The following is a 27,305-nucleotide window of genomic DNA, read 5'->3' on the forward strand; positions in this document are numbered from 1 at the left end:
CCCCTCTCCGCTGCAAGTTTAACTGGCATATATTGGATGCACAGCTGGTTACGCTACCCTCCTACCTTGCTCACTGTTACTCATACGCCTACATACTCGGTGTAGAGGCTATAGTGCATATTATATATATATTATTATTATCACCATCGATATTGCTGCGGCCATCTTAGCATCTGACAATAACTCAGTACTATATGTACGATCCTCGAGCTGGAGATCCACTGCAATTCCCGCCTTGACTCTAGGAGAAACGCAAAAGCAAAGAAAAGCAAAAGCAAAAAAGCGTCCCCTTGGAGGAGCAGAAAAGAGATATAGACGAAGACGAAGAAGAAGCTCTCGCAAAAGTCTCAAACAGCCGAACTGTTTGGTCCTTTTTCTTTTCTTTTCGTCTCTTTGCTTTTTTCCCCCTTCTACTTGCTGTACGGAGTACTGTTAACTAGTTAACTGCGCTGCTCTGTGTCTCCGCCTCCCCCTCTGCCTTTATATACCTGCGTCTCGCCCCCTTTGCTCCGGCCGCCTCTTCTTCTTCTTCTTCCCCGACTGCTTCTGCTTCCTGCTACTACTTCTATTTCTCCAGTCGTCTCGCTGACTGCCGTTCCTTTCTTCTGCTTTCACTCAATTGCTGTTTAATACTTTTCTTATATACAATCCTCTTATAATCGCTTACCAGGCACCCTGCTTGTTCAATTCACTCCTTGGATTCGCATAACGCATAGCATACTTTGACGCTCTTCCGCCTGCTAGCTGGGTTTAGTTATCGATTGCCGGAGGAAGAAAGAAAAGAAAGAGAAAAGGAATAAAAAAACACCCCTTGGTTGATTGAAGGACGGCTTTTGCGCAATACATCGACCACAACCAAAAAGCGAAGGGCTTTGATACTTCACGACCGTTTTACTCTTCTCAAAAGAAAGAGACCTGCGCCGATAATCATGTATTCCTGCGTCAACTACCCCCGCGGATGCCGTGGCCGTGTCAACATTGACGGAGCCAAATGCGCTACTTGTGTGGTATGTCCTTGTATTGCGATTTGCTCTTTGGATATATCAAAGCTAACATATACCTGACAGGCCTCCAACCTGCGCCGTCCTGCTTCTCCATCTCCATTTGGTTCTGCATTCCGCTCTCAGCCAGCCTACCGACGGGCGTGGCTGGACGAGAAGAACGAGGATGATAAGAACTAATTTTGCTTCTCTCTATCTCTCTCCTTTTTGAACATCAACCACGGGAAAAAAAGCATTCATCTACGAAACTTGACTTTGGGACTGGATTCCGCATACAACAACCAAACAAACCACCACACTCCTTACATACACATGCCTGGGTGCAACCATTCAACCAAAAAAGAAGACCAAGAAAAGGAAAAAAGAGAAAAGAAAAGAAATAAAAAAATCCCAAAAAAGAAAGTGTTTACAAAAAAAAAAAAAAAAAAAGCAAACCTGCCGTCCTGTGAATGGCCTTTCACTTTCAACATTTGGACATCGCACGCATCTCTTTCAAGGCGGCCGCCCTCTGGTCTAGGGACCCCCTACCTTTGGCTTCTACTTCTTTTTCTCGATGCCCGCGTCTCTTCCACATGTTTGATTCACCTCTGGATTGGACTGCTGCCGGCTTCTCCCCGTTTATTTTCCTTTCTTATCATCGATACCGTACGACTGTTTATATGCCGAGCTGAACTGCATCTGGAGGCTATTGTGTTTTGCATTTTTTAGCAGATTGGATTTCTCTGGTTTTTACCCTCTTGTCTCCTTTCTTGTCGTTCTGGATTAATCATCCTTTTTTTTTGTATTGGTTTTTTTTTTTACTGTTATATATCGGTTTTTTTTTTCTCCATCTTTTATTATAGCAACATACCCTTCTTGCATCTTCTTATTGCCTCCATTCATCTTACCTCCCGCCGCTTATCTTGTTATTATGATTACTCGACTTCTGTTAAATTACAATTACGAGGCCAGCAACGACAAGGCAAAAATGAACCGGGCGCTCAGCTTGGCCTCCGTCTTCCTCTGAATACTTCTCAACAGTCTCCAGTCTCCAGTCTCCACCAGCTTGCCAGCCCAACACACACTGAATTCGATTGGAAAGCAACAGGGTCTGAAAAAAAGAAAATACAGGGCAAAACGTATTTTGGGTTCGGCGGTTTCAGGGGGTGGCAAAGGGGATGATTCCTTGATACAAAATCGATACATCTCGACCTCTCGCCTTTTTCGACATGCGAACAAGTTGCAAAAAAAGAAGCTGAAAGTCCGACCCAAGTGGAGGTTTTTCTCGTATGCTCAAACAAAGAATCAAGAGAAGTGCCACCGGCGTCAGCTATCCCGTTGGTTTTACGCCTGTTCGTTGGCTTTAACATGGTCGCCTCTTTATCTGCCTTTATTTATCTGCCTTTTATTTTGCTGCCTTATTCGACTTGGTATTTTTATAGACTTGTTCTACGCCTCTTCTCGACCCTGCAACCTGTCGCTAGTTAGTAGTCCGTTGCGTGGCCCTGTTGGCTTGATTTTGGCTTAATCTGCTTTGCTCAATATTCATGACGTAAATGATTGGTATAAGATTAGCTAGGGGAACATATCTATTGGCGATTATTCGCCTTGGTTAATTTCCTCGACACAATGCCCTCTGTATTGCGATCATCAAAGCGCCGAGGATAGTTATAATCTAAGCAACCTGGCCTTGATAGTTCGGCGAAATGGACATATGGAGTAAGTTGGATTCATCCTGGACCCAAAATCCTCTCCGCTGGTAAATGCTAGCCTGTGAGTGGCATCTCCGCAAGGGACAAGGGCCTTTTTCCCTTCTTTCTTTTTCTTTCGCCTCCAGATCTTCAACGAGTGCTGCTGCGTGACATCATACTGGGCGTTCGGGCGGCTGCTTATATTTCTTGGTGTTGTTGACCCTATATTTCTTCCAGGGGTTGGGCTACCCCCTCCTCTCCCATCCCAATATACCAATATTCGTCTGGGTGCCGGAGCGTTGAACGGCTGTCTATTATCGAAAGACTGAGACCCTTTATGCCATACATAGCTGGTTACTCCATTGTGGGTAGCAGCCAGTAGCTGGCGTTCATGAACAAGGTTGATCATGGAGATAGGCGTCGCAAAACTATACCAGTCAAAAGTGCTCTCTTCCCTGATTTTTTTGTATTATTATTATTTGGCTTCGTGATAATAAATGAATAATAATAATAAACGTACAGGGCAAACGCTTCGACGCCTTCATGAGCTTTCGATGGTGATGCCTTGTTTTTTTTTTTTTTTTTTTTTTTCGCTTAGATCCCTAAGAGCGCCACGACGACCGTTGAACCGACAGCTCGACACACCCTTGGCCCTATCCACTAACTGGTCCGGTTTGTTAGCTGCAGCTGAGCTTCGCCGGGTCTGTGTAAATATAATAATATGAATGGGGAGCTTCTCCTTGCTCTGAATAAAATAACGGATTACTCCGTAGTCTGCAGAATATCATATGTGAAGCATGTTTTAGGCATGTTTAGGGCTGCATTGCTGCGCGACTATGGCAAGGTGAAACAAGGCCTAAAGCGTTCTGATGGATCCCATCGTTGACGCTATTTAGTTTTAGATGGAATATGCTCTCAGATTGATTGAGTGGGTGAGTGAAGATGCTGTCGATTCCCTCGTGATGATCGATACTATCGAGCCCAATGCGCTAGGGGGCGGCGGGTAGAAGATAGTATTTTAACCACGGAGTAGCGCTAACACTCTGGTCCATTATGGAATTCCAAGTATCTCTTCACATACCCACTTTGCGGTGCGAGTATGAAGGCTAACTCCCTCCTCGTCCCGCTGCTCCCCGCCCGCCGATAGATGGGGGCGGGGATGGGTCAATCTTCCAAGCGCTTCAAATACAACAAGCTGATCCCTCATATATACATCAACTGCCTTCTTCGGCATGATTATCCGTTTGCCCTGCCCCTGGTCTCCTGGATGGCAATCAAATTCATCCATTAGGTCTGTCACGCATTTATCAATCATGCCCTTCATTCTCAGAAGGATCTTCCCACTGTCTGCACTGGATCTAGCAGACCCTTTCCCAGCCTTCTTCCCTGGCTTGGAATCGCTCCTGCTTGGCCCATGGTGGAATGACGAATAAAGTGCGTCTCTCCCCAGCCGGAATCCCGTCGATGTGTGGGCGACTAGGAGGATATAGGTCTGTGAGTAGTGGGACGTTGCCTCTGATGTATGCAGATTAACAACCACGTCACCAATATTAATACGATGTGACTGCATCTCATCGGCCTCTGCATCGTCGATCTCTGGTGTGGCTGGTAACACGCTTTGTTCCCTGTTGACCTGGCGATTGAGCTCTCTGGATAACGTCCTGATAGTTTCCAGCTGGATATATTCTCGAGCCGTTTGAGGTGGTCCTTGCTTCATGTTACAGGCATCATCACCCATACACGCTGCTTGATCCCCGGCGTTACTAAGGTACTCGTCTCCGTCCTCCGAAGATTCCTGCTCACGATACGGATTTCGGACCCCGGGTGCGCCATGGCAACGAACTGCCTTCTTTTGCAACTTCTTGTCCCTGTTGCGGCCCTTGGCCGACTTTGCAGAAAGTTCCTTTAGAAGGTTCCGTGCAAGGGTATCAGGTGCGAGGATTGTCACATCTATCTGCGTGATAAATCCTTTGTCAAACGCATCCAGCTCGATGCTTGGGAATACTACAGGGTGTGTTTCGGCCTGAGCTCTGCCACTGTCGTGCGACGGTGATGATAAAGTGTCAGACCTAGGCGGCGTCCCATTTGCCGATAAGGGTGAGATAACCAACGACACTGCCCCTACTTCTACCCATTGGCCTGTGGCCCAGCCGCGTTTCTTCAGTTCCATGGATAAAGGGGGGAGCCCAAATTTCGCGAAATTTGGAATCAACACTTGGGATATATAATCGTACGACGGGGAGAATGACACATGCGTGCCGCCTGTGATATTTACCCGTATTTCTTTTGGGTGCTCCCGTGCCGTGTCTGAAGTGCTAGCATCGGCTTCTGTCGTCGGTGTGCATGCGCCGGCAAACAAAAGGTACGGATAGAGCGCTTGGAATATTAAGAAGACCGAGCCCGGTGTTGATAGGCGTATGTCATACTCTGATTTGACTGTGACACGCGGTGACGAGTACAGAGAAGTGAGTGATAGCTGCTGTAAAGACGCCGCCGACTTTCTCAGGTCTGAATTCGCATTGCTGTCTTCCCGCTTGGTCTGCAAACTGCTCCTCCCGGTCTCCTGTCCCCTTGGGTAGATAGAGAGTTCATGATGTCCAACCTGGTTCCCCACCGCGGTCCCTCCACAGACATCAAGCAAGAATTTTATGGCCGCACAGTGAGAGGCCTTCAGCCCCTTGGAGCCGCTTCGGTTCGCGCGTATGCGGCTGATACTCAGCGGTTTTCCGGTCAAAGCTGATAGGGCGGCAGCGATGCGCACGAGTTGGCCGCCGCCTTCGAGCGTGCTGCCGTCTAGATGAAGCATGACGGGTCTGGTATCTTTTTGCTGTTGATCTCAAAATCTGTTCTATATCAACGGGCGCCTTCGCCTTCGTTGCCGGCCCTTTTTATGATGGTCTTCGAGGTGGCTGGGGTGAGTCATCACAGCGAGATGGAATGACTCGAAATGCAGTTCGCTCACCTGTTAGCCGCCAGGGATCGTCTGTTCTGTGGCCAATTCCTCACCGCTACTGCACTCATTTTCAATGAAGGGCACTTGTTATTGGCCAGATCTACGACAAGCATTGCAGTCCAGAGCTGTGGCTCGTTGATATACCCCATGTCTGAAGCACTGAGGCTTGCAGGCAGGCAGCCATGGTCAAGGGGAGAAGGAGACCCGTGCACGGAAGGGTGTAGGACTGGAAGCCCACGTCCAAAGGTCCTGGTCAACAGGCAATGCCTGTAGAGAAAGGACTTAGCTATCCTGTTCACTCAGATAGTGTGATTTTATGCCAGGATAGGGTGCGATGGCGGCATGCCCGGTGAAAAGATCGTTCGCCATGTGCGAAGATGTTATGGACGAGGCCTACAACAAGCGCTCCAGGGGCCGTCCACCTAGCAAATCTACAACGAAGTCCCCTCGACAAAAGGCATCTGTCAAATCACTTGCAGAGGAGAGACCTTCGTTGGCGGCCGGTGGGGACCCGATCGATGATCGTGTTCTCGACCGCATCAAGAAATGTCTTAAGCGCGCAAACCATGAGAATTCAACGGAGTCTGAGGCAAAGGCGGCCCTCTTTCTGTCGCAAAAGTTGATGACCCAACATAATGTTACCCACGCCGACCTGCTCTCGAAGGAGTCAGACGAGCAAGTGCAGGTTGCAGGAAGCAGTATTGTGGCCATCACTAGCACAAAAGATGGGAGCAACTCTGTACGCAACGAAGGTTTTGTTTTCGATGCTGCTCACGCCATGCAAGAGCTTTTTGACTGTCAATGCTATGCCAGCCGCGAGTTCAACTCAATTGAGTGGACATTCTATGGAATCGCCGAGAACACCGTCGCTGCCGCCAGAGCTTTTGAAATGGTTTACAATCTCATTTCACAATGGGCATTGGCCTACAAAGGCGTGTCAGCCAGGTTTAGCTATGCCTGTGGAGTCGCTTCCGGTTTGCGAAGCATGGCATATGAAGAAAAATGTCAGGAAGCAGAGATGGCTCGAAAAGCAGAGCTAGAAACCCTGAATGAGCGCATTAGAGAAGACGAACGTCAACGCCAGGAAGAACTGGCCAGACTGAATCCCGTTCAAAGCGAATTCGGACCTATTAGCGATGACCAGTTGTCTTCACAATCAATGGTGCTGAGTCCCACGGGTTTGGGCAATCCGGGAACTACTCCCAAGACTAACAACGGGGACGGAGACGGGGACGCTAGCAGCGATGACGAGGAAGCAGGATGCGGTTTTACGGTTGAGCCGGATTTCAAGGAAGCGGATGGTGATTTGCTCGATCCCACCGCAGATTTGGACGAGGAGATTGGCAGGCTTCTGAAACGCGAAGCATCACCATTTATTAGCTTGGATGGTATAAAGTCAGAGGAGGAAAAGCAATCGCATTCCTCAACCAGTGTGGACACGGCTATGCCTAGGGATATTCCAGTGGCTAGTGTTCCTGCGGCGAGCCCGTGGAAATCCGAGATGCAACTTATTCGGTTCCGCCAAACGTCAAAGAAAGTAGGGGACGACTATCTGAAGCAACAAAATATCCGGTTATGCACGACAGCACGGCGTTACACAGATGTCAGAGATGCTTCGGCCTATCGCCAGGGCTTGAAAGACAGTAACAAGGTCGATGTCCGACGCAGAAGGCTTGAGTAAGTTCGGGAACCTCACTTTGGAGCCTCATGTACATCTTCCTGTCCAGAGCATTTTTCGGTTTTAATTATTTATTTTATTAATTCCGGGTATTTAGTTGAATATATTTCTATTTGCGAATCAAACAAGCCCGCATTCAGTAAAGGCATAGCTAGTCGTCCTCGGTGACTTGTTCAAAGCCGAGATTAACTCGTAGGAAAATACTGGACAACGTGAAGCGGATTGAATATCTCTATCAAACGCCAAAACTAATATCATCCTGTAGCCAGAAGCCCCCCAGGCAAGATAGCTACAACAACCAATAAGCTGACAGCGGAGAGTGTAAGAAAGTCTCAAGGAGCTGTGGAAGCTAGTTAGTTACCCGAGTAACCGATAATCACCACAGCAAATAGAAAACCGACCACTCCATTACGGCTGCCCCCAAGCCAGGGAGTCTATCAACCAGGCAGCAGAATATAAGTATCTATTTGTCCAACCGTGGCGGGTGGCTTGATGTTTCAAACAGAAGGGATAAGATGCCATTCCTCCGCAGATAGCGCTGGCAAACACGAAACACCATAACCATGTCTTGTCTAAACAAAGGCTGAAGGCCTCCATGCGTTTCTCCTGTTCTCCTAGGTGCCGCCCGTGCGTACGTTGCGTCGCATGTATATCCTCAAAAGATGCACAAATTATCCTTTTCGTATGCCAGTATAAACGTTGTGGAGCGGCTGATAATAAGGTTGGCAGTTAGGATGTGTGTAAATACTTTGCCGTCCCAAGGATTGGTAAGTAGCTTGAACTCAATCCTTGTAAAAGCGACTTGTTTGACAAGGGGTGAAACGTTTGGAGCGGTTTGGAAATTAAATATGTGGAGTCGCGTTTTGAAAACCCTCTGGAGTCTCCATAGCATCCAGGCCGCGAGGTAGAATGGGGTCCTGAACTCGGGCCAAAGCATGTATGTATCATACGTTCGGTTTGCTTCTTGGGCAGGCCACTTGTCCTTACTGACATTAATTATTCAGCTGCTGGTTCTTAATATAGGGAGACTAAAGTAACCAGATGAATTTGATAAATGGGGACCATAGAAAATGCAACCATAAATTGCAAGGTATTGCGGGCATGCAGAAAAAGGAGGGGCTTGATTTAAGAGTATGTTCTGGTAGCCGATCCAGTAGCCGGTTATATGTCTTTTTATTAATATCTGAGCAGGCGTCCAAGAATGGGTAAGGTTACACCTCTTCTCACGGAATTAGAGGTATTATTCGAGACCATACAGGGTGAAGTACCCGGCGGCAAGCCCCAAAATCGTTGCTAATATCAAACCGTTGCCCTCCCAAGTTAGAGCTAGATAGGCCATAGTTCCTACGGCAATTTCCTTCTTTCTGGCAATTAAACGCTTGCTTTGCCAATCATGATCAATTTCAAAAGGGGGGGAGATCGCAGAGTCCTGGAGGGCGGGCGGAGTCTTGAGAGGGACTGAAAGAGATATCACAACAGCACGGTGATCTGAAGTCTGGAAAAGAGGCAGTAGGCTGTAATGATGGACCTGGACTTTGCGAGACTCATCTCCTGGGAATGGATTTTCTAGGTATAGAATGCGATCACACCAGCTGGGCCACCGGTTTTTAGCCCACTTGAACCCCTCCTCAGGATGGTGCAGACTACCCTCTCGGGCTTCCAGAGAGTATTTGTAGGACGGAGGGAATGTAATAGGCTGTTCCGAGAGATGATGCATAGTTCTGTTTGCTAGTCGCTCTCTGGTGAGTTGGTCATGAGCGAGCAGGTGTATATAATGGTTCCTACTGCTTGTGTCGTTTGTGGGTTGGGGAAACGCAGACATATCGCCAGGTTGAGGGTCTCTATGTGATGTGCGATAGTTAAAGTCCCCGGCTACAAATAGATACGTGTTCGGCGAGTACATTCCACTGCCCCTTTCCGCCCCGTGATAGCTTGGGATTAAAGGTGTTCCCTCTTCGCCATATTGTCGATGTTGACGCCCCGATTGACCCGCCACATCGCAACCAGTAAAGACAAGTCTCTGACATATATCTTTCCAATCCTGATTTCTCCGGTCTATTGCACTTTCGTCTGGAGCAAGATGCAATGAGACAAACGTTAAGGGAAGCTGGTCCTCACTGTCATAGTCCACTTGGTACCCTATTCTTGCTCCAACAGCGCCTTTGTTGCCAGCCTGGTGGACTCCAACGCCAACCTCTGCTTCATCTTTCCATGCTATGCGGTCAACTTGATCATCTCGAATGAATACCATGATGGCGGTCATCCCCACACTCTTCGTCATGACATTCTGGTATCGCTGATCCTCAGGTGTCGCCAGGTCAACAGCCAGTCTAAACGCATCAAAATACCATTCGAGAAATGGTCCGCCAAGAAACGCATACGCGATGGGTGCGATTTCTTGCAGCGACAAGACCAAGACCTCTGGATAACTGACTGGATCGGAGTCCTTTGGAAGGCCATCAAAGAGGTGAGAAGCAAATATCCGGGTATCAATGGTGTTTCTCGCACAGTTGAATGTCAGAATGTATGTATTCAGCCACGACTTTGAAGTCAGCATCGTCGCAGCGCAAAAAACACAGGCAAGACGACCACTTTGCCGGGCTGGATGGTCCGTTATGACTCTGCACGTCGTCCATCTGCTGGTTGGGCGTTGGAGCGGAGGATTCGCCGACTTTTATATCCTGGACGCTCCATCGAGGATTTCGGAATGGTCACGTGTCAGCGGCAATCTCCACGCGGAGACGCTTCGAGAGCGGAAAACAGTAAACAAAAATTAACCCTGGTTCAAGGGCTTTCGAGAAGCAAGCAAGCCGGTGGCGGTGAAGTCGGTGGCTTCTTCCTTGGCCGGGATGGCTAGTTACCCCTAGCTACTCGGCACTGACCAGTTTCATGAACTAGGTAACTAGTTAGTTTTTATTCGGACAGACTTGCAGAACTGGGACTGGACAAGCATAACTACATACCCCAACCCGGAATATATGCATCTCAGGGATGGCCCCTTTCACGAATTCCCCAGCCAGACCCGGGCCACTCCAAAAGGGCTATTCGTCAACTGGAGTCGTTAATGGAAAGGCGGTGTCTTCTTGGCCCCCTGAGGCCGAATAAAGCCGTCGCCTTTGAAATATAGCTAGGCTATCAACAGGCTGAATACCAAAGCATTATTCAATTCTCCGATATACGGCTACCAAGAAGCTGGGCTTTAGATGACAGCGATGATGAGACGGCACTTTGCCCTCCTGTCGGCTAATCACTGCCTGAGTTTTCACCTGTCAGTCTACTTTGAGATGATTGACCCAGTCTTCATCTAAATCCGATGCAGGTCTCCTTAAGGATTTTCATTATCCTTATTGGGCGGGATAATAGTAGCCTAGAAGGAAAAACAGATCATAACACAATCCAATTTCGGTTGAGAGCGTGCTCCTATCTGACCAAAGCCCTGACTGTGACCATCCGTCCTGCAAGGCTTGGGCTAAGCCGAAGTGTCGTTCGAGTTGTCTGTTAACTTTCACAGGCATTTAATTCTTATACTTGCACCTCCGATATAGGAAATAAAAGCTCGAATATTGAAGAATCACCTGCTTACATTTCTAGGCAGCTCCCGCCGGAATTTGAAAAGCACGCCGATCGCGCATCGCGCATATGTTCCTCTGCGCCGGAGTGGTGTATCATTAACCGTTAGTTTTGATTTTCAAATATTGACCTTGCCTTATCTTCTCTGATATAACCGAATCACACCCTGCATTTGCTAGTTATTCATGCAGGTCCTCTTAACTCACGATCGTTGGCTCCACCATACAATATTGACATACTGGAGAGGTTGATTATTTCATTACCTTGGAGGAGGTGGTGAGAGTTTGTTGAACATCTATGCATATTCCGGGCCTCCTCAATGGTGACCTGCAGGTTTTCATACATACATATATAATACTTTGACCAGCGGGAAATTCAGCTATAAATCGGCTATAGATCTACTCTACAAAGGGGGATGAACGTTTATCGAGGTCAACCTAACAGGTAAAATACCTCCCTTCTACGCAAGACAGAGCCGTTTCACATTACAAGCTGTGATTGCCGATAAAATCCCATGTTGTCAAAAAGGAAATCTATTGATTTTGAGATTATAACATTAAAACTAACCTCCACCGTACAGACAGTCTAGCCTGCCTTCCTCCCCTGTATATCTATCATAGAGTGCCCTAGTTCATTCATTAAAATTGACAAAGCCTTTTGTCTGATATGAGGAAAAGGAATCAAGGAACTCCAAAACATCTAAACATGCGATAAGGCAAGACTGGGTAAATGGAGAAAATTTGAATGGGAAGACGTGAGATGTGTGAATAAAAAGGAAAAATACCCCGGTAAAAAATAAAAAATACTTTTGAGAGACGAAGGAAAAGGTGGTGGGAAAAAGGCGTTGATTCGGTTAACGAAGTAATCTACTTCTTCACCAGTTTATTACTCGATTTGGAAAAAATTCATCGATAAGTTCGAGGTAGTAGGGCTGTGAATAGATTAGTAGTTAGAACAAGGGGCAAATATGGTAGTTCTCCAAAGCTCAAAGAGCGGTAGACATACCTTGAGATCTTCGATATTTGGGATCTTATCACTCTTACTGTATAGATCGTACGGATTGAACTCCTGCACGGCCTTGAGCATTTGATGGTCATGCTCGTTCATGAGTTCTTTGTAGGCCCCTTCGGTGTGCCATGGATAGCATGAATGGTACCTTATCATGGCCAACGCTTCCTCTGGCAGGGTTGATTGCGTTTTCACAACATTGTAAAGGTATTCGTCATGACCCCATGAGAGCATGACATTGTACATTCCACAGTTCGGTTTGTATATGCCAAACTTCGTGCTATAAACCTCATGAGTCGAATCCGGGTTGTTGGCGAATGTCTCTGGATATATGATTCGTTCGTCGAATGCGCAGCCAACTGGAAAGGTATCCCCAACAACGTCCCACTGACCCTGAGCCCCGAAGAAGAATAGAAGCTTTCCCAGGTCATGGATAAGGCCGACTAGCTGCATCCATCGTGGTTTTCCATCATGCCTAATGGCCTCTGCTGACTGAAGTAGATGGTGAATTTGCGAGAGTGAAATATCTGGGTCTGACTCATCGATAAGGGTGTCGAGTTTCTCAATTGCTTCCCAGACGGTCATGCGCGCGCGGACTTTCGACTGGAACTGTCGTCTTGCTTCAATGTTGTACGCCACTGTTTGCTTCTCGTGTTGCTCTCGGTAAAATTCCTTGACCCTCTCGCAAGCTTTGTCGTATTGTCGAAAGTTCGATTTATCTTTCTCCTTGTTGAGATGTGGTGCCTGTGAACCGGACTTGTCTATCTTTGCCTTCATGATATTGACTAGGTCGACATCGTCCGATATTTGTTCCAACAGATGACTATCAGGTACTGAGCATGGCTCCGCGTCCACAAGTTTCCCAGGCGCCATTGGTGGTGGAATGTGTGAGTGCTAAAGGGAAGTTGGCAAGAACGTTGGACTCGAAGGGGTATATCAAAGTAGAAGGGGAATGATATGAGGCTTAGGGAGGGGGGATTAAGGAGGTATTTGTACAATTTCACGAACAATAGATGAATTGCCTTGAGTTTAGTAAAAAGGGCCCTAGGTCCACGGGGTAATAGCTCCTTGATATAGACTTGCAGGTCCTTAGTTCCCGATACTCCCGTAGACGGAAGGCAACGCACTCCTGAACCCGAGGAAAATTTAGTTATCAAGGGATAAAAGTACTTGTATTACACGCGTCGTTGCAGCCGAGCTCATGACCCTTTGTGGAACAGGTTTTGAAAGGCCCTTAGGGAGAAGAGGTTGAGAATTGGATGTGTTTTTTTGGGGCGGGTCTTCCGGGTATGTCAAGTATATCAACAGGTGACGGGGAAACGTGTTTGTAAAAACAACTTCTCTCTGGAAAGAAGGCTGCAGAATTATAATTCTGTCTGGTGAGGAAGGATAAGCACAGCACTTTAAATTCGCACATCATTCGGCGTACCTATTATATGAATATATAGATTATCGCACGCCTCGCCTTGCCTTTTTTTAACCTTTATTTTATTTTCTGGATTTCTTTTCTTTTTCCCCTTTTCACTTCTTCTTCTTCTTTTTTTTTTTTTTTTTTTTTTTTTTTTTTTTCAGGACGGGAACATGCAGAAACCTCTCTTGTTCTGCTTAGTCCCTGACATGCAACGGTTATCTTGCATGTAGGTCAAAAAACGGAAGGGTACACAGTCAAGTCAAGAGACTTCAAAAGAAAACAGTTCCCTTGTCAAGGTAATATTGCCTTTTTTAAGGACAATAAGGCGAACAGACCAATGGAAGGTAAGACACATGGAAAGGCCATTGAACCTTGGATCAAGTATAAAAGAGGCAGAACCCTCTTTATAGATCTGAAATAGTTGATATATACCATTTTAAATGGCCCAAGCACAAGGGGAATGAAGGGAAATGGGGGCAGCTGTGTTGGAAAGTACTCGGAAGAAAGTCAGCTTGGACCCCCAAAGCCACATCCGTAAGCCCAGGGTTAGAGTGGGTCGTTCTGCTGTTGAATCTGAGTCCTATCGTCTTGTAAACTAGTCGTCGGACTAGGGAGATGAAAGATTGAGCGTTCTTAGCGTTTGTCCGGTCGAGTTAAAGTGTGCAGAGGTGCAAGACAGCCAACGACCCACTATTCAGGAGGTTTTTCTGTGAGGAATGGTCGGTGAACAAAGCAGTGTGAAAACAACGAAAAGGCGCTCTTCAGTCTGGTCCGCAGCTCTGCAGAAATCAATTCAAGAGGACGTCGGACGGATACTTCGGGTTGTATGTATGTAGATAACGGCAGCCTGCATAAATTGCTTAGTTTTAAAAGAGTTAGACAAATGAGGGAAAGAAGGTAAGGGTCAGAAAGAAAGAAGAAAAGAATAAAAACGGGCGATCGGTGTAACCTAGCTACTCTGGCTTGACATCAAACAGGGAGATGCAGCAGGTACAGCTGGACCCTGAATCGTGAGTGACCTCGGCCCAGCCATGTCCCGATCCTTTTGTTGTAGTTATGCCATTTTGTAGGGCAAGGTGAGTACAACGGGGGCTCGGTTGAATGATTAATAACGGCTAGTAAACATTCAAGCCCAGCACATCTCTCCCTCGAAGTAGCGGTGTTTGAATGTGATAGAGACCATTGCCAAAAGGTCTGGCCTCTTCTCGCTCTCTCCACTCCCCCCCAAAGGTAGTTACTCCATATTTGAGTGGTACTTCCATATTGCTTTCCGATAGAAGTGACACTGTGGTGGTGGTGATCAACAACCTCACAACTCCACCTGAAAAAAAGGGCCAGTAGCATTTCTGGAGAATAGATATCAAGTCCAATGTTTTCGTAAGGAGATCGTCAAGGAACTACCCCAACGAGCCCAAACTGAATGACAAAGCAGGGCGTAGCTAGTCGAGTAGAATTCGTTTGCTTTTGATATATTTGGCAGTTTTGACGGGCCTGGCCACTTTTGACACGGATAAAGTGACGTCTCTATTTTAAGAAGACAGATTAGGGGGAAAAGGAATAAAATAGAATGGAAAACGGAAACGGGCCGTCCGAATTGTTGGATTAGACACCAGGAAGTCCTTTTTTCCTTCACCCAGTCTTCTATTCGTATCTTTGCAGAACTTGATTGTCGGTTGTGTTTTGAACTAACACTGACCCGAGTATTCGGGAGGACGAAAAAAAAAAGAGACTTTGATACATATCAAGTTCAGCTCCCACAAAAAGAGCATCGAAGAGCGAAAAAAAAATAATAAAATAAGAAATAATGGTAAGGACGATTGATCCGTTTGCTGTTCTTGCTGTCTCGAACGATGATTTTCAGTTGATATTCCCTCGACTATCATCCACACGGGCGCCTTCGGCGGCGCATTTGAGGTTGGGAGATGGATGAGATAAACATGAAACTGAAGGTAAAATGTGCCTCAAAATCTGTGCGAAACCAATAAGGGTGTAGAAGTGCTTCCCATCGTCCATCCAGGGGCTTTTTGGCGTAGCCACGAATAATTTTTTTTAGACGAGTTTAGTTAGCAAGCCCTGTTTTTGTTTCCTTTCTGTGAGAGCGATCGAGGGGAAGAAGCTTTTGCGGCGGAGATACTCCATAGTCTGCAGCCTTTCTACATTGAGGCGTTTGTAGAACAAACGCCGCTGGAAATGTGGCTGGAGGCAGACCGGCCCAAAGGGCTCAAGGGGCTGCACGAGCGACTAGTTGATAAGTTACGGCACGGAGACTTGGTGTTTTGTCCCAAGGGAATCTTGCATCAACAGCAAGCGGAAGCCGTTTTGAGGATCTCTCGGGGTCGCAACTAACTAATGGTATGGATAATGCAGAGAAATATAGGAACTGGATTCAGTCAAGGATGATAACCAGTGAGCATGAGACGTCCAGGGGGGGGAGCAACAGATCGCTAATGAACCTTATAATCGATAACCAGCAAATGTCTTGCCTGCTCTGACCAACTAGAGGATGGGGTAAATCATCCAAGTCGATTCATCTGATATCCCGAAGTCCTGTGGCTGCTGATGGAGTTGCAGAAGCTCAGAGTATATCCAACTTCCTACTCCAGCAGTTAACTAACTGCCAGGCATCCCATAGAACCGACAGTCTTGTGGCTGTATCTTAGCGGGCCTCCGCTGGATCCTTGCTCTGCACCTCGTGGCTGTCTGTGCGGTCAATGCAATTCTTCTTCACTTCTATGGTTGATCTGATGAACTGGATAACGTCTCCTTGCTAGGCAGTTATACGCCTAATTGCTGAGTGACACTATGTGTACTTAAAACACACTTTGACACTCTTCTGCTCAGCGGTTTCATAGTAATATCGGCGTATACCACGTGACTGAAATATATGGACTGGAACCTTGTTTGTTTGGTGGTGGTGCTTGCTGATTAGTGAACTACGCGAGTACATCACGATACCCGAAGCGACGAAGTTCTTTCCAACTAACCGCCATCCCCATTCACCTCTTCCGTTATTTCGGTCTCGACCTGTTGTTGCCGACTATGGACTCCCAGACTCCCCATATCCTAGCCACCGAGCTTCTCAACGTCGAGCGGAACGAACTCTTGAATGAGCTTGACAAGCTCTTCAACGAAGAAGACGTCTCTCGTGAGCTCTGGGCGTTTCTCTGGATCTCGGACATAGACAACTTGAAGAAGATTGTTTATGAAATGAAAACTGATCCTCGCCTGAGAGGCGACTATGAGCTTAGCATTGAGCGAACGTTGGTAGTAAAAAATTGTGAGTTTTAAGCCTGACTCGAAGCGCATACTAGCATTCTCTTCGATTTACGGTAGGGGGAGGTAGATACTAACAGCTATTATTATGCTAGGGCTCCAAAAGAGCCGTTCATCTTCTACAATGTCAACGCCCACCGGTTCGCAGAAATCGTCACCCGCCAGATTACCATCACGTAGTCCAGGCGGACTCAAACGCAAACTGGGTGGTGAACTGATCGAAGCTAGATCAAAATCTGAGGCTGAGAATGTTTGTCAATCTTCACTATAAATTTGGTTGTCGCTATATTGACCAGAAGCGCCACAGTGCTGCAAACGTGACAACGAACAATGCATAATCACCAAGGCCGGAGCTCCCGTTGAAGCCGCCCATATCTTCCCATTCTCGATGCGCCATCTCAAGTCTGACGATGCAGTTGGCAAGTATTATAACATCTGGAAAACTCTAAAATTCTTCTGGCCAGAAGAAACAGTAAATGCATGGTTCGAAGCAGTTAGAGAAACCACGGAAACACCGCGCAATTTGCTTTGTCTTTCTCCAAGCGCTCACAGCTACCACGGAAAGTCATACTTTGCCTTGAAACCGATCGAAATGAACGAGGACCAGACGGAGCTTACCCTCCAGTTTTTCTGGCTACCGCGTGCAAATAATCCCCCGATGATGAGGCTATCTACGCGACCTAACTTGCCTTCAATTGGGGATGTTAGAGACGTTGGTGACGAAGGATCCAATAAAGTTAAATTGTTTAACGTCTACACCGACAAGCCTATTTTCAGCGGCGACCTTATCTTAATGAAGACCGCGAATCCTGAAGAACTGCCGCTGCCAGATGTTGCACTACTTGAAATGCAATGGGTGCTCAACGTTGTTGCTGCCATGTCTGCTGGAGACGAACCCACTGATACCGATTACTCCGATGATGATGACTACCTCGACCCTATTATGGACGAGACTATGTCACAAATTTCACTTTCACCTCCCCGTTGCTTGAAGTCTCAGAAGCTCGAGGGTGAGCATCTTTACGACAGCACCCAGCCGTCCCTAACCACCCTCTAATCTTGATCCAACTTTCCCCTCCTGATGTTCGGCGCATGTGCCCGAGTATTATTACGACGTTGATGAGTCCATGATTATGTCTTATTACTGTATAATATTATTATGTATAACATTCTTCTCCGGTTGTTAGAATATCCAACAACGTCAAGTTCAAAGGCGAAACTAACAAGCAACTCAAGGCTCAAATCCTATAGATGATTTAGTTAGGATAATCCATACATACTTACATACTACCGTCAGCTAAGTAGAGGCTGACTTTGATGCGTAGAATGACAATCATACCACCTCATCGTTATAGAGAAATGGTAGCATATTCGGCTCATGATCAAGTTCGATACTACGAGGTCCGAATTCCATCCAATACGGGCTACCTTAACCAGATCGGCACCAGTAGTACCTGTACCTAGTATCATTTAAATTGCCGTAAAGTTCCTTCCAATTCCGGCAATAGCCACCCGGAATGGAATAATAAATATCCGAGGGTCAGGCTTACCTAATTCTGCCGTTTCCTGATTGGTAGGCGGTGGCGTCAGGCCCTCGCGATCTTCAAAGCGGGAGAAAAAAGAAGAGCAAAAAAAAAGAACATCCAACTTCAACTTCAACTCCAACGTCACTATATCCTGTTCTTCTTCTCTCTTCTCCTCCGCGCGCTGTCGTATTAAATACCTTGGTATACGCCAATTCAACGGCCTTGTTGGCTTGTTGGCTGTTTCATCAATTGGCGCCCATTTTTCCGACTCGCAGCGCTGATTCACATTGCGCCTGCAGGATGGCTGAATGCGGGGAACAGACTCCCCACCAACCAAAGCTCCGTCAGTATATACCACTTCCTATACGCCCACTGTGGAGGGTGAACAGCTACTAAATCCCGTAGAGAGAGTGGCATGTCAGCCTGAGAACCCTTTTTCGAAACTGATAACCGACCAATCAATTGCGATTGTCCCTTCGTTCACCCTTGAATCTGGTGTTACACTGTATAATGTTCCTGTGGCATATACAACCAAGGGCAAGCTTTCGCCGACGGGAGATAACGCTCTGGTAGTCTGTCATGCCCTAAGTGGAAGTGCAGATGTCAGTGACTGGTGGGGCCCACTGCTCGGCGGCCCTGGCCAGGCATTTGACGTTACTAGATTCTTCATCATCTGTTTGAACAGTCTGGGTAGCCCATACGGTACGGCTAGTGCAGTCACGTACAAGGATGGTGACAAGTCAAGGGGGTTATATGGACCAGAGTTTCCATTGACCACGATAAGAGACGACGTCAAGTAAGCTAATCATCCACGGGGAGCATAACCTTGAACAGCTAGACTGATAATAACGGTCAATGCAGCCTCCACAAAATTATATTGGATGATCTGGGCGTCCGTCAGATCGCTGCCGTAGTTGGCGGCTCCATGGGTGGAATGCTCACGTTGGAATATGCTTACTTCGGCAAGGATTATGTTCGGTGTATTGTGCCAATCGCGACGTCAAGTCGGCACTCCGCGTGGGGTATAAGTTGGGGTGAAGCACAGAGACAGAGCATCTATAGCGATCCAAAATATGAGGATGGATACTACGCATTCAGTGATCCCCCTGCCACGGGGCTTGGTGCTGCTCGTATGTCAGCGTTGCTGACATACCGTAGCCGAAATTCGTTTGAATCTAGATTTGGCCGGAATGTGCCTGATCCATCGAAACGGCAGAACATTAACGGCACCCAGCGCCTCCCAACTCCGCCCAACGAGCATTGGGCAGTCCATAACGATGGCCATAAGAGCACACGGCCATCCCGGCCGTCAAGTGGAGCTCAGACACCTAAACCACTGACAGAGCTTCAGTTCACTGATCCTCAATTCACGGGTGCAGCTGTATACACCGCGCATGCACCAACTCCTGCATCCCCGGGCTCTGTTGCATCTCTGGAACTATCCAAGCGGCCTGCAACCTACTTCTCTGCCCAATCTTATCTGCGATACCAGGGAGAGAAATTTGTCAAGCGTTTTGACAGCAATTGTTATATTGCAATTACCCGTAAACTGGATACACATGATGTTTCGAGACATCGAGCAGACGAGACGTCTCAGACGCCCGTAAAAGATGCGTTAGCCCAAATACAGCAGCCCGCCCTTGTCCTTGGGATTGAAAGCGATGGCTTGTTCACTTTCGCCGAACAGCAAGAAATCGCCGATGGGATTCCGGATTCACGGCTAAAAAATATTGACAGCCCCGAGGGCCATGACGCTTTCTTGCTGCAGTTCGAGCAGGTGAACAGATACATCCTGGAGTTCTTCAGGGAAGTTTTACCTGACATCATGGCACCTTCAGAAACAGATGCGAATCCTGCTGGTGACCATGTTGGTAAGCTCACGAAAAGTAGCACCTTCGGCGAAGCGGAGGTAGACGACATCACCGCGTGGTGAGAGTATCGACGTCAGTAGCGTCGTAATTGGGTATGCACAGTTTTCTTCTTTCTTATTTTGGCTTTGATATTATCACCGAGCATCCAACTGCTCTACGATTCCCCTTCTATTCTGAATATTCTTTTTGGCATAGGTGGATTTCCTTTTTTTTTTTTTTTTTTTTTTTTTTTTTTTTCAGGATAGTTCCCGTCGATTTGGAGCTTGTCATGATTGAAGCGCACACTATTGCCCCATACAGTCTAGACTTTTATGTATTCAACAACAACACACCTCAGCTGATCTCGCATGATGGACCAACTCTTTCATTCCCTTGTCAACAGTATGGGTTCAGATAATAGCCTCACGTTATCTCCTCGACATCTCTCATCGATATTACATAAACCTGCATGCGATGCCAAATGGCCTGCAATGAAGAGTTTCGCTCTCTATGCAATTACGCAACAAAGGGTTTCCTAAAAATAGCCGGCATATACTTAACTAGGGCTAAATGTGCTTCAAGTTACAACAAGGGCTTCGACCATTTTAACTTGCTGTGCCTTAGCCGCAGAACGCGTATTCAGCATGCGTACACCCAGGCGAAAACCACTTGACCATATTCCTTACAGAAAAACCAACCATCACCGTATTTCCGACTGTGCAGCTTCCTACCAATCCTACACTCTGTTCTGCGTGTCCCATCAGCCATCCGTGATCTATATTATTGCGTCCTGCAGAGGATGCCGGTGGCTCGAGTAAGATTGCCTAGTTGGGTGAGGTCAGCGCGAATACGAGAGACACCAAACAAACTGTGTCTACGAGAGGTAACTAGCATGTAACTAATCTCCCTCATCAGCCTCTCTTGCGAGCAAAGAACCCAAGCAACGGCTAACCTTGAGTAGTTTCTTTGAGAGCCTCGCCTACGGTTGCATGCGCTCGCATCGAATGCGACGGAGTTCCCTGGGTGGATTCGTGCAAGTCATCTCTTCAGCTCTTCTTGTCTCCCTGAAAGACTGGCCAATTGCTGCGGTGTGAGAAGCTGCATAAGTTGCCTAACTAACCAATTAGTTAGTCAACTCGTTAGTGTGAACGACGCTGTTCAAATAAACTTTGCCATCGGCCTGCAAGCTTTTTCTTCGCCAGCCATTCATGGAGCGTTCAGCCTTGCGTCAGGAGTTAGGCCCGCATATACTGCGAGTGCTGTTTAATTTACCACCTGCACATATGGACGCACATATTATTATTGAACTGGGATAGTCGTTATAAATTTAAGTACCCTGTCTCAAATCTACTTAGACATGCTTACTTGCTTACAGGACTCTGGCAGTCACAAAAGAAACAAGCCAGCTTGACGATAGTTAGCTCTACCGTATCCGGAAGATTAAACCTTCCTGCAAATTCGCGCCACAACCATCTGGCATCTTTGACCTCCTGAGCCAGTAAGAAGCGGTTATGAAGCAGGGTGGGAATGACATACCCCATATACGGAGCGTTCCAAAAAAAGACCCGTTCCAACTCCATGTGACCCAGGGTCTTGCTGTAATTAAGCAGCGCGCCATATTCTCGAACAAGTAAAACAGCCTAAATAGAGAGTTTGGGACCTGGAATCTACCGAATAAGGAACCAAGGGGAACCGAAATCTTTCTTACAGGCTGCTCCTTTCTGCGTCCGCTCGGTGGGGACAAGAGAGGCATGCTCTAATCCTTTCACTCTCTAGCCCAAATTCTTCCCCTCGCAGCATGGAAGTTTTTATATATAAGCGGCAGAGGGAGCCTCGTCTCTTGAAGGCCCTGAAGCAGAGCTCAGCGGTTTTCGCGGTTTTGTGACGATGTCTCTTGTGGGCTATCTTTTCGGCAAAAGGAGACTGCTTCGTACTCTACCCTTTCGTCTGCTTGATTTCGTCTGGAATGCCCCCCTTTTAGTTTCTCTTGTTTTACTGTTTCTGTACACCTGTGCGTCCCTGATACATTCGTACAATTCCCTAAACATAGCATTGAGTCGAAACTCCATATCGTTAGACGACCTGCCGCAAGGCTATGTGAAGGCACTCGAAGATGCCATCAGCAAGAATCAGCCAACTTACAATGTCACCCTCCTGAAGGATAAAGACGCGACACCAATACCAAGAATCATACACCGAACTTATAGTACCCCAGAATTTCCGGAAATCTGGAGAGATGCCTATAACTCTTGTCAAGTTCTGCTCCCGGAATATCAGCACTACTTCTGGACCGACGAAAAAGCTCGCGATTTCATTGAGGCCAACTTTAAATGGTTTTTAGCCACGTATGATGGGTATAGATATGGGATTCAGCGGGTGGATGCGCTGCGATATTTCCTACTCTGGCACTATGGTGGAATATACATGGATATGGATATAGGATGTCGACGTGATATTCGCCCACTACTTGATTTCCCGGCATGGGTACCGCGAACATGGCCTTATGGTGTCAGCAACGACTTGATGGCGAGCTCTCCCGGCCATCCGTTGATGATAAAAGCTGCATTAAGCCTTTATGATCACAACTGGTGGTACGTTAGTAAGTATGTAACAGTGTTCTTTACCACAGGGCCGATGTTCTTTAGCGGAATTATCTTGTCGTGGTTCGAAATATTGAAGACGGGTGCAAAAGATGATATAGCCAGTTTCAAGGGGCCACACGGCCTTGCCATATTGCCGTCGCAGCTGTACGACACAACGGAATATACTTTCTTTTCGCATTTCCCTGGATCCACATGGCATGGAAACGACGTTGCAGTCCTTTCATGGCTGTATCATTATCTCTGGATATTCTTCTTGGTGGCTTTTGCCCTGATGATTGTCTCGGTTGTCCTTGGACCAACGAGGCGCGCAAAGAGGCGAATGCCTCGTTTTATGATGAAGCAAGAGCTGGTGTGAACAGGACTCAAAGACGGGATTTGAGCATTCTCAGGGAATGGAGTAATACCCCATCTTCAACCCTAAACTTGGAGGTTCCCCATTCAACACATGACAGAAATGGGTCATTTGCCACATATCAAAGCGCGCCAAATGTCCGATCGAATTGCTGGGAGAAAGCGATGTGCACGCTTTCGTTGCGGGCTTAATAAACTGCGCATCATCAGAGAGACCTTGTCGAATGGAATCGCCTGTGATCATTAAGACGATCGCATGCCCCTAGTTATGAAATTACTGGTGCAGATTCATATGAACGAGAAGTATCGTTCAAGAAGTCGATGGAATCGGGTATCGAAATAATCCTTACAGAGTACTCGTGGCACATATAAGTATTTATGTGATGATCAGCACCATTGCAACCTAGGCACGCATAAACAGGCTGCATCGATGCGCGAAATATTCGAACAGTGCCAGAATGGCGGATTCCGATTCGAGGGATCCCGGAACATATCCTGCATCTGGTGGATAAGGTGGAATGCTTGAGATACACGTTAGGGACATGCTCCCGCAGACTTACAGCATTGCGAGTACCGGAAGGACATCTAACTAATCCTATGGAACAATAAATATGCATGGAGTTCTCCGTATGAAAACGCCTTTTCGTTTGGATGATCCCTTTGTTGCGTGAGGTTCTATGTAATACTTTGAAGTATTTTCTCCATACATGATGTCCAGGGTCTTCTGGATCAGTAACTAACACAACACACTAACCATTAACCCCCAGGCTGGTTCTGAAGATCTAGGACGGAAAGCCGCTGAGTATATTTAAACTCTCATCCCATGCGGATCAAACGTTCCAATAATATCTCGGATCTCAAATTTAATCCAGAGTTTCCTTGCTGTTTTTGTACGCCGCTCCTGCATGATATTTGGCAGGCTGCATCTCTAGAATATCGTCACACAAGAATTGCTCTCTTTTCCAAGTCAATAGATAAGCAACCCTTGCCTTCAATGGTGAAATGAGAAGTGGCTGCTGGAAAGCATAATGACCGGGTCTATCTAGCTTGGTCATTGACTAGTCTAACTATTGAGCATTGGCAATGCGGACAAACAAGTCGGCAACGAACCCTTGTCAGAATGCTTTGAATACGCACATGCGGCCCGAGTTATACGTCTGAGAGCTCTTCTCCTCCCTGCATTACGTCGCAGGGACTCGCAGGGTTAGTCCCTGAGAATATTGCCGAGGCCTTGAACAACCTGCCCAATAGTAGTAGACACGCCTGGCTTGATATCAAGCGTGCCACAAGCAACAGCGGACAACTAACTAGTTCGTTAGTTAACTAGCAATCTTGCATTCAACAGTTGCTACCACTCGGAAAGCGTCTTCGAGCAGCAATGTTCATCTCGTCTCACCCAACCAGTGCCACTTTACAGAAGCCGGGGTCTTCGGAATAAACCGTGCATCTAGCCTCCTTTTTAAGCATGGGACCTGGCCGATCTTTCGTCTGTGGTATGGTTGTCGGTTGCGGTGAACCGTTGGCGTCCTTCCAAGTTCTCGTAACTTCTTACTTGCCTCCATGATAAACCGGTTCTGATAGAAGACCATAGCCGACCAACTCCATATATGCGGGGGAGTGCATGGGCTTGACAGGCGAAGAGGAGATTCCGAGGTAGTTTATTAACTCTATGTGGCGACCATGGCCAAGAGACGCATGGTAAACTGATGTCCTTATCCTTGCGACTTGGAAGAAGAAAGGTGGGATGCGGGCGACTTGCACGGTAGAAGTGCAAGATGTGTGCATATCAGGGTATATATGCCCTGAATCCCCTATACATCCTGTCTGCTTTTCTCGTTTTCTCTTTCCTCGAGGAATTGTCTTTTAGCCCCTGTTTCCGACCCGACCATATCAAAACGTGAACGTGAACAATAATGGGAATATCAGAAAAGCAGCCAGAGACGGAGATGCGAGAGGATGTTGAACGGAATAATGGGCCTGATATCTCAGAGAAGCATGGCAGCGAGGTGAGGTCTACTTCAAGCTCTGAGCCCGATTTCTCTGATATCGACGAGAAGAAGGTGATCAGGAAGATGGACATGCGTCTGATCCCAGCACTAGCACTCCTCTATCTGCTCTCATTCTTGGATAGGGGTAATATTGGAAATGCGAAGATTGAGGGATTGGATGTTGACTTGGGCCTTAAAGGAGGCCAGTTCAATTGGTGCTGTAAGTTTCAATTCCCAATGCAACTGATAACCAGATCGTAACTAAATACCTTGACAGTAACTGTGTTCTTTTTTACATACTCTGTCTTTGAGGTCCCGTCCAATATCCTGTTGAAGAGATTACGCCCTTCACTTTGTAAGTCGGATGCGTTATTATTGATAGGGAGTGAATGCAAGAAGTATAGACATGCTAACTACTGTTTAGATCTACCCTCGATTATGCTTGCATGGGGTACCGTTGTGGTAGGGCAGTGAAACATCAGGATGCATGGTGGTCTATGCTAATATAGAGGTAGACCTTGATGGGGATTGTACAGGATTACAAAGGATTGTTGATTGCTCGGATTTTCCTGGGTGTTGCCGGTAAGCATGTCGGACTTGACTGTACTCTTCACGAGAGCAATGGGAAGGCTGATAAGCACAAACAGAGGCCGGATTATACCCTGGGGTTGCATACTATATCACTATGTGGTATTGCAGACACGAAGTGCAGCTTAGGCAGGCCATGTTTTTCAGTGCTGCCAGCATTGCAGGTGCTTTCTCCGGCCTGTTGGCATTTGCTATTGCAGTGAGTTATTCTCGGATTACTTATCCCGGCCTAGCTGACGAGATATAGAAAATGGACGGGGTGGGAGGGTATCAAGGATGGCGATGGATTTTTATTCTGGAGGGCCTCCTAACCGTTGTTGTGGCAGCTAGCGCATACTTCTTCCTTGAAGACTTCCCCGAGACAGCATCGTTCCTAACTCCCATGGAGCGGGAATTTGTTATTCACCGCCTCAAGTATCAGGGGTCTAGCTCATCGGGGAGGAGAGTAGTCCAGACGGAGGAGTTTAAATGGAAGTACATCAAGGAGGTATTCACAGACTGGCAAGTCTATGCATCACTTTTCGGTATGTCCCTGGTTTCAATTGTATTTTATCCTCGAGTGTTTTTTAGTCAATGCTAACCACGGGGACTCAGTTTGCGTGGGCATCATCTGTCCTCTGTACGGAACCTCACTCTTCTTGCCGAGTATCATCAAAGACCTGGGGTACAAGACCTCAACAGCGCAGCTCCTGACGGTGCCTATATACGTGACTGCAGCAACACTTGCCGTTGTAATCGCCTTCTACTCTGACAGAAGTGGCAAGCGCTCACCCTTTGTCATTGGGTGCATGTGCTTGATTGGCATCGGTTTCATCATCTGTATCTCTGCTGCAGGACGAGGTGTTCCAGGGGTAGTGTATGCAGGTGTTTTCATCGCCATCTGCGGTAAGCTGTGAAGATCCCAAATCAAACCGTATGATGCAACATGCTAACAGACAACCTGCACCCATATAGGCATTTATCCTGCTTTTCCTGGTGCAGTAACATGGCTAGCCAACAATCTTGCAGGCAGCTACAAACGTTCTGCGGGCATGGCATTCCAGATCGGAACAGGCAACATGTCAGGAGGTGAGCCAAAAATTGAGACCCCTTGTCCTTATATGCGTACTCCGTAGCGTTCCTTTTCTTTTTGCTTTTATTAGCAACATGACCGACTAACCCCCCTCCCTTAGCCATGGCGTCCAACTTCTATCGAGCGCTAGACGCACCCAAGTACACACTTGGCCACGCCCTTGAACTTGGGTTCTTGGTTGCTGGAGTGATATCAGCCATCTTCCTGCGTGAGGCCTACAAGCGGGTCAACGCTAAACGAGAGCGAGAGGGAACCCGGGGCCTGAGTGACCAGGAATTGAGCGAGTTAGGCGATAAAGCGCCTACATTCCGCTACACTCTTTAACGCTGGCGTCGAATTGTGTCTAGACGCTCGCTCTAGCCGGGGAAATGCTCTGGAATGGACCCCCTCCTTCCGCCCTAACTAACGACTCCATTGTTATATATGTATATATATAGGCAGGGGGCGCGCGACTATCAAAGAACGGGGAAGAACCACAGGAACAAAGGAGATAGCGTGGGGTCGCTAGCGTTCAAGCCTGTGTACAAACATCGACTCCTATTCGCACGATGCAGGCGAGAAGTTGTGTATCAATAGCGCCGTTAAGGGGTAGGACAGATTGTGATTAACTAGTTAGTTTAACCAGCCCGTTTCTTTCGTGGAACAAGTGGAACAAGCAGCCATCATGTAGATCAGCAGAGGGCCGGCCAGCGATGTACGGAGTACTTACGGAGTACTTTGCAGTCGACCAGTGTTCTTCTCACCTGCGACCCCGTAAACATGT

General features: G+C 47.2%; 9 protein-coding genes across 9 annotated transcripts; 6 read left to right on the forward strand and 3 right to left on the reverse strand.

Moving 5' to 3' along the window:
- The first annotated feature begins 22 nt into the window (after positions 1–22).
- On the forward strand, positions 23–1,396 carry TERG_12085 (uncharacterized protein). Its single transcript, XM_047751097.1, has 2 exons — positions 23–1,007; positions 1,068–1,396. The coding sequence occupies exons 1-2, from the start codon at positions 930–932 to the stop codon at positions 1,179–1,181; spliced, it is 192 nt and encodes a 63-aa protein (XP_047606149.1). The 5' UTR covers positions 23–929; the 3' UTR covers positions 1,182–1,396.
- Positions 1,397–3,276: 1,880 nt separating this feature from the next.
- TERG_03955 (uncharacterized protein) lies at positions 3,277–5,477 on the reverse strand (the record flags this gene model as incomplete). The annotated part of the gene is made up of 1 exon (XM_003234856.2): positions 3,277–5,477. One exon carries the CDS (start codon positions 5,475–5,477, stop codon positions 3,723–3,725), a length of 1,755 nt encoding a protein of 584 aa, XP_003234904.1. The 3' UTR covers positions 3,277–3,722.
- Positions 5,478–5,991: 514 nt separating this feature from the next.
- TERG_03956 (uncharacterized protein) lies at positions 5,992–7,305 on the forward strand (the record flags this gene model as incomplete). Its single annotated transcript, XM_003234857.1, has 1 exon — positions 5,992–7,305. One exon carries the CDS (start codon positions 5,992–5,994, stop codon positions 7,303–7,305), a length of 1,314 nt encoding a protein of 437 aa, XP_003234905.1.
- Positions 7,306–8,542: 1,237 nt separating this feature from the next.
- TERG_03957 (uncharacterized protein) lies at positions 8,543–9,859 on the reverse strand (the record flags this gene model as incomplete). The annotated part of the gene is made up of 1 exon (XM_003234858.2): positions 8,543–9,859. The coding sequence occupies one exon, from the start codon at positions 9,857–9,859 to the stop codon at positions 8,543–8,545; it is 1,317 nt and encodes a 438-aa protein (XP_003234906.1).
- A 1,830-nt stretch (positions 9,860–11,689) lies between these two features.
- Positions 11,690–13,411, reverse strand: TERG_03959 (uncharacterized protein). Its single transcript, XM_047748189.1, has 2 exons — positions 13,310–13,411; positions 11,690–13,256 (listed from the first exon to the last, which is right to left on the reverse strand). Exon 2 carries the CDS (start codon positions 12,751–12,753, stop codon positions 11,815–11,817), a length of 939 nt encoding a protein of 312 aa, XP_047604166.1. The 5' UTR covers positions 12,754–13,256; positions 13,310–13,411; the 3' UTR covers positions 11,690–11,814.
- A 2,919-nt stretch (positions 13,412–16,330) lies between these two features.
- Positions 16,331–17,636, forward strand: TERG_03960 (uncharacterized protein; the record flags this gene model as incomplete). Its single annotated transcript, XM_003234861.2, has 3 exons — positions 16,331–16,568; positions 16,660–16,814; positions 16,872–17,636. The coding sequence occupies 3 exons, from the start codon at positions 16,331–16,333 to the stop codon at positions 17,619–17,621; spliced, it is 1,143 nt and encodes a 380-aa protein (XP_003234909.1). The 3' UTR covers positions 17,622–17,636.
- Positions 17,637–18,398: 762 nt separating this feature from the next.
- Positions 18,399–20,133, forward strand: TERG_03961 (homoserine O-acetyltransferase; the record flags this gene model as incomplete). Its single annotated transcript, XM_003234862.2, has 2 exons — positions 18,399–18,886; positions 18,952–20,133. 2 exons carry the CDS (start codon positions 18,399–18,401, stop codon positions 20,021–20,023), a joined length of 1,560 nt encoding a protein of 519 aa, XP_003234910.1. The 3' UTR covers positions 20,024–20,133.
- A 1,694-nt stretch (positions 20,134–21,827) lies between these two features.
- TERG_03963 (uncharacterized protein) lies at positions 21,828–22,898 on the forward strand (the record flags this gene model as incomplete). Its single annotated transcript, XM_003234864.1, has 1 exon — positions 21,828–22,898. The coding sequence occupies one exon, from the start codon at positions 21,828–21,830 to the stop codon at positions 22,896–22,898; it is 1,071 nt and encodes a 356-aa protein (XP_003234912.1).
- A 1,909-nt stretch (positions 22,899–24,807) lies between these two features.
- On the forward strand, positions 24,808–26,866 carry TERG_03965 (uncharacterized protein; the record flags this gene model as incomplete). The annotated part of the gene is made up of 9 exons (XM_003234866.1): positions 24,808–25,102; positions 25,160–25,237; positions 25,307–25,344; positions 25,398–25,464; positions 25,530–25,669; positions 25,718–25,994; positions 26,065–26,355; positions 26,425–26,538; positions 26,643–26,866. 9 exons carry the CDS (start codon positions 24,808–24,810, stop codon positions 26,864–26,866), a joined length of 1,524 nt encoding a protein of 507 aa, XP_003234914.1.
- Positions 26,867–27,305: the final 439 nt, after the last annotated feature.

The sequence above is a fragment of the Trichophyton rubrum genome, assembly GCF_000151425.1.
Source record: "Trichophyton rubrum CBS 118892 genomic scaffold supercont2.4, whole genome shotgun sequence".
Taxonomy (NCBI): Eukaryota; Fungi; Ascomycota; class Eurotiomycetes; order Onygenales; family Arthrodermataceae; genus Trichophyton; species Trichophyton rubrum.

Excerpts from the sequence above, each read along its gene's own strand:
- TERG_12085 (XM_047751097.1), top strand. The coding sequence starts at position 930 with ATGTATTCCTGCGTCAACTACCCCCGCGGATGCCGTGGCCGTGTCAAC. Across the intron at positions 1,008-1,067 it reads CCAAATGCGCTACTTGTGTG|GCCTCCAACCTGCGCCGTCC; the intron begins GTATGTCCTTGT and ends TATACCTGACAG.
- TERG_03959 (XM_047748189.1), bottom strand. The coding sequence starts at position 12,753 with ATGGCGCCTGGGAAACTTGTGGACGCGGAGCCATGCTCAGTACCTGAT.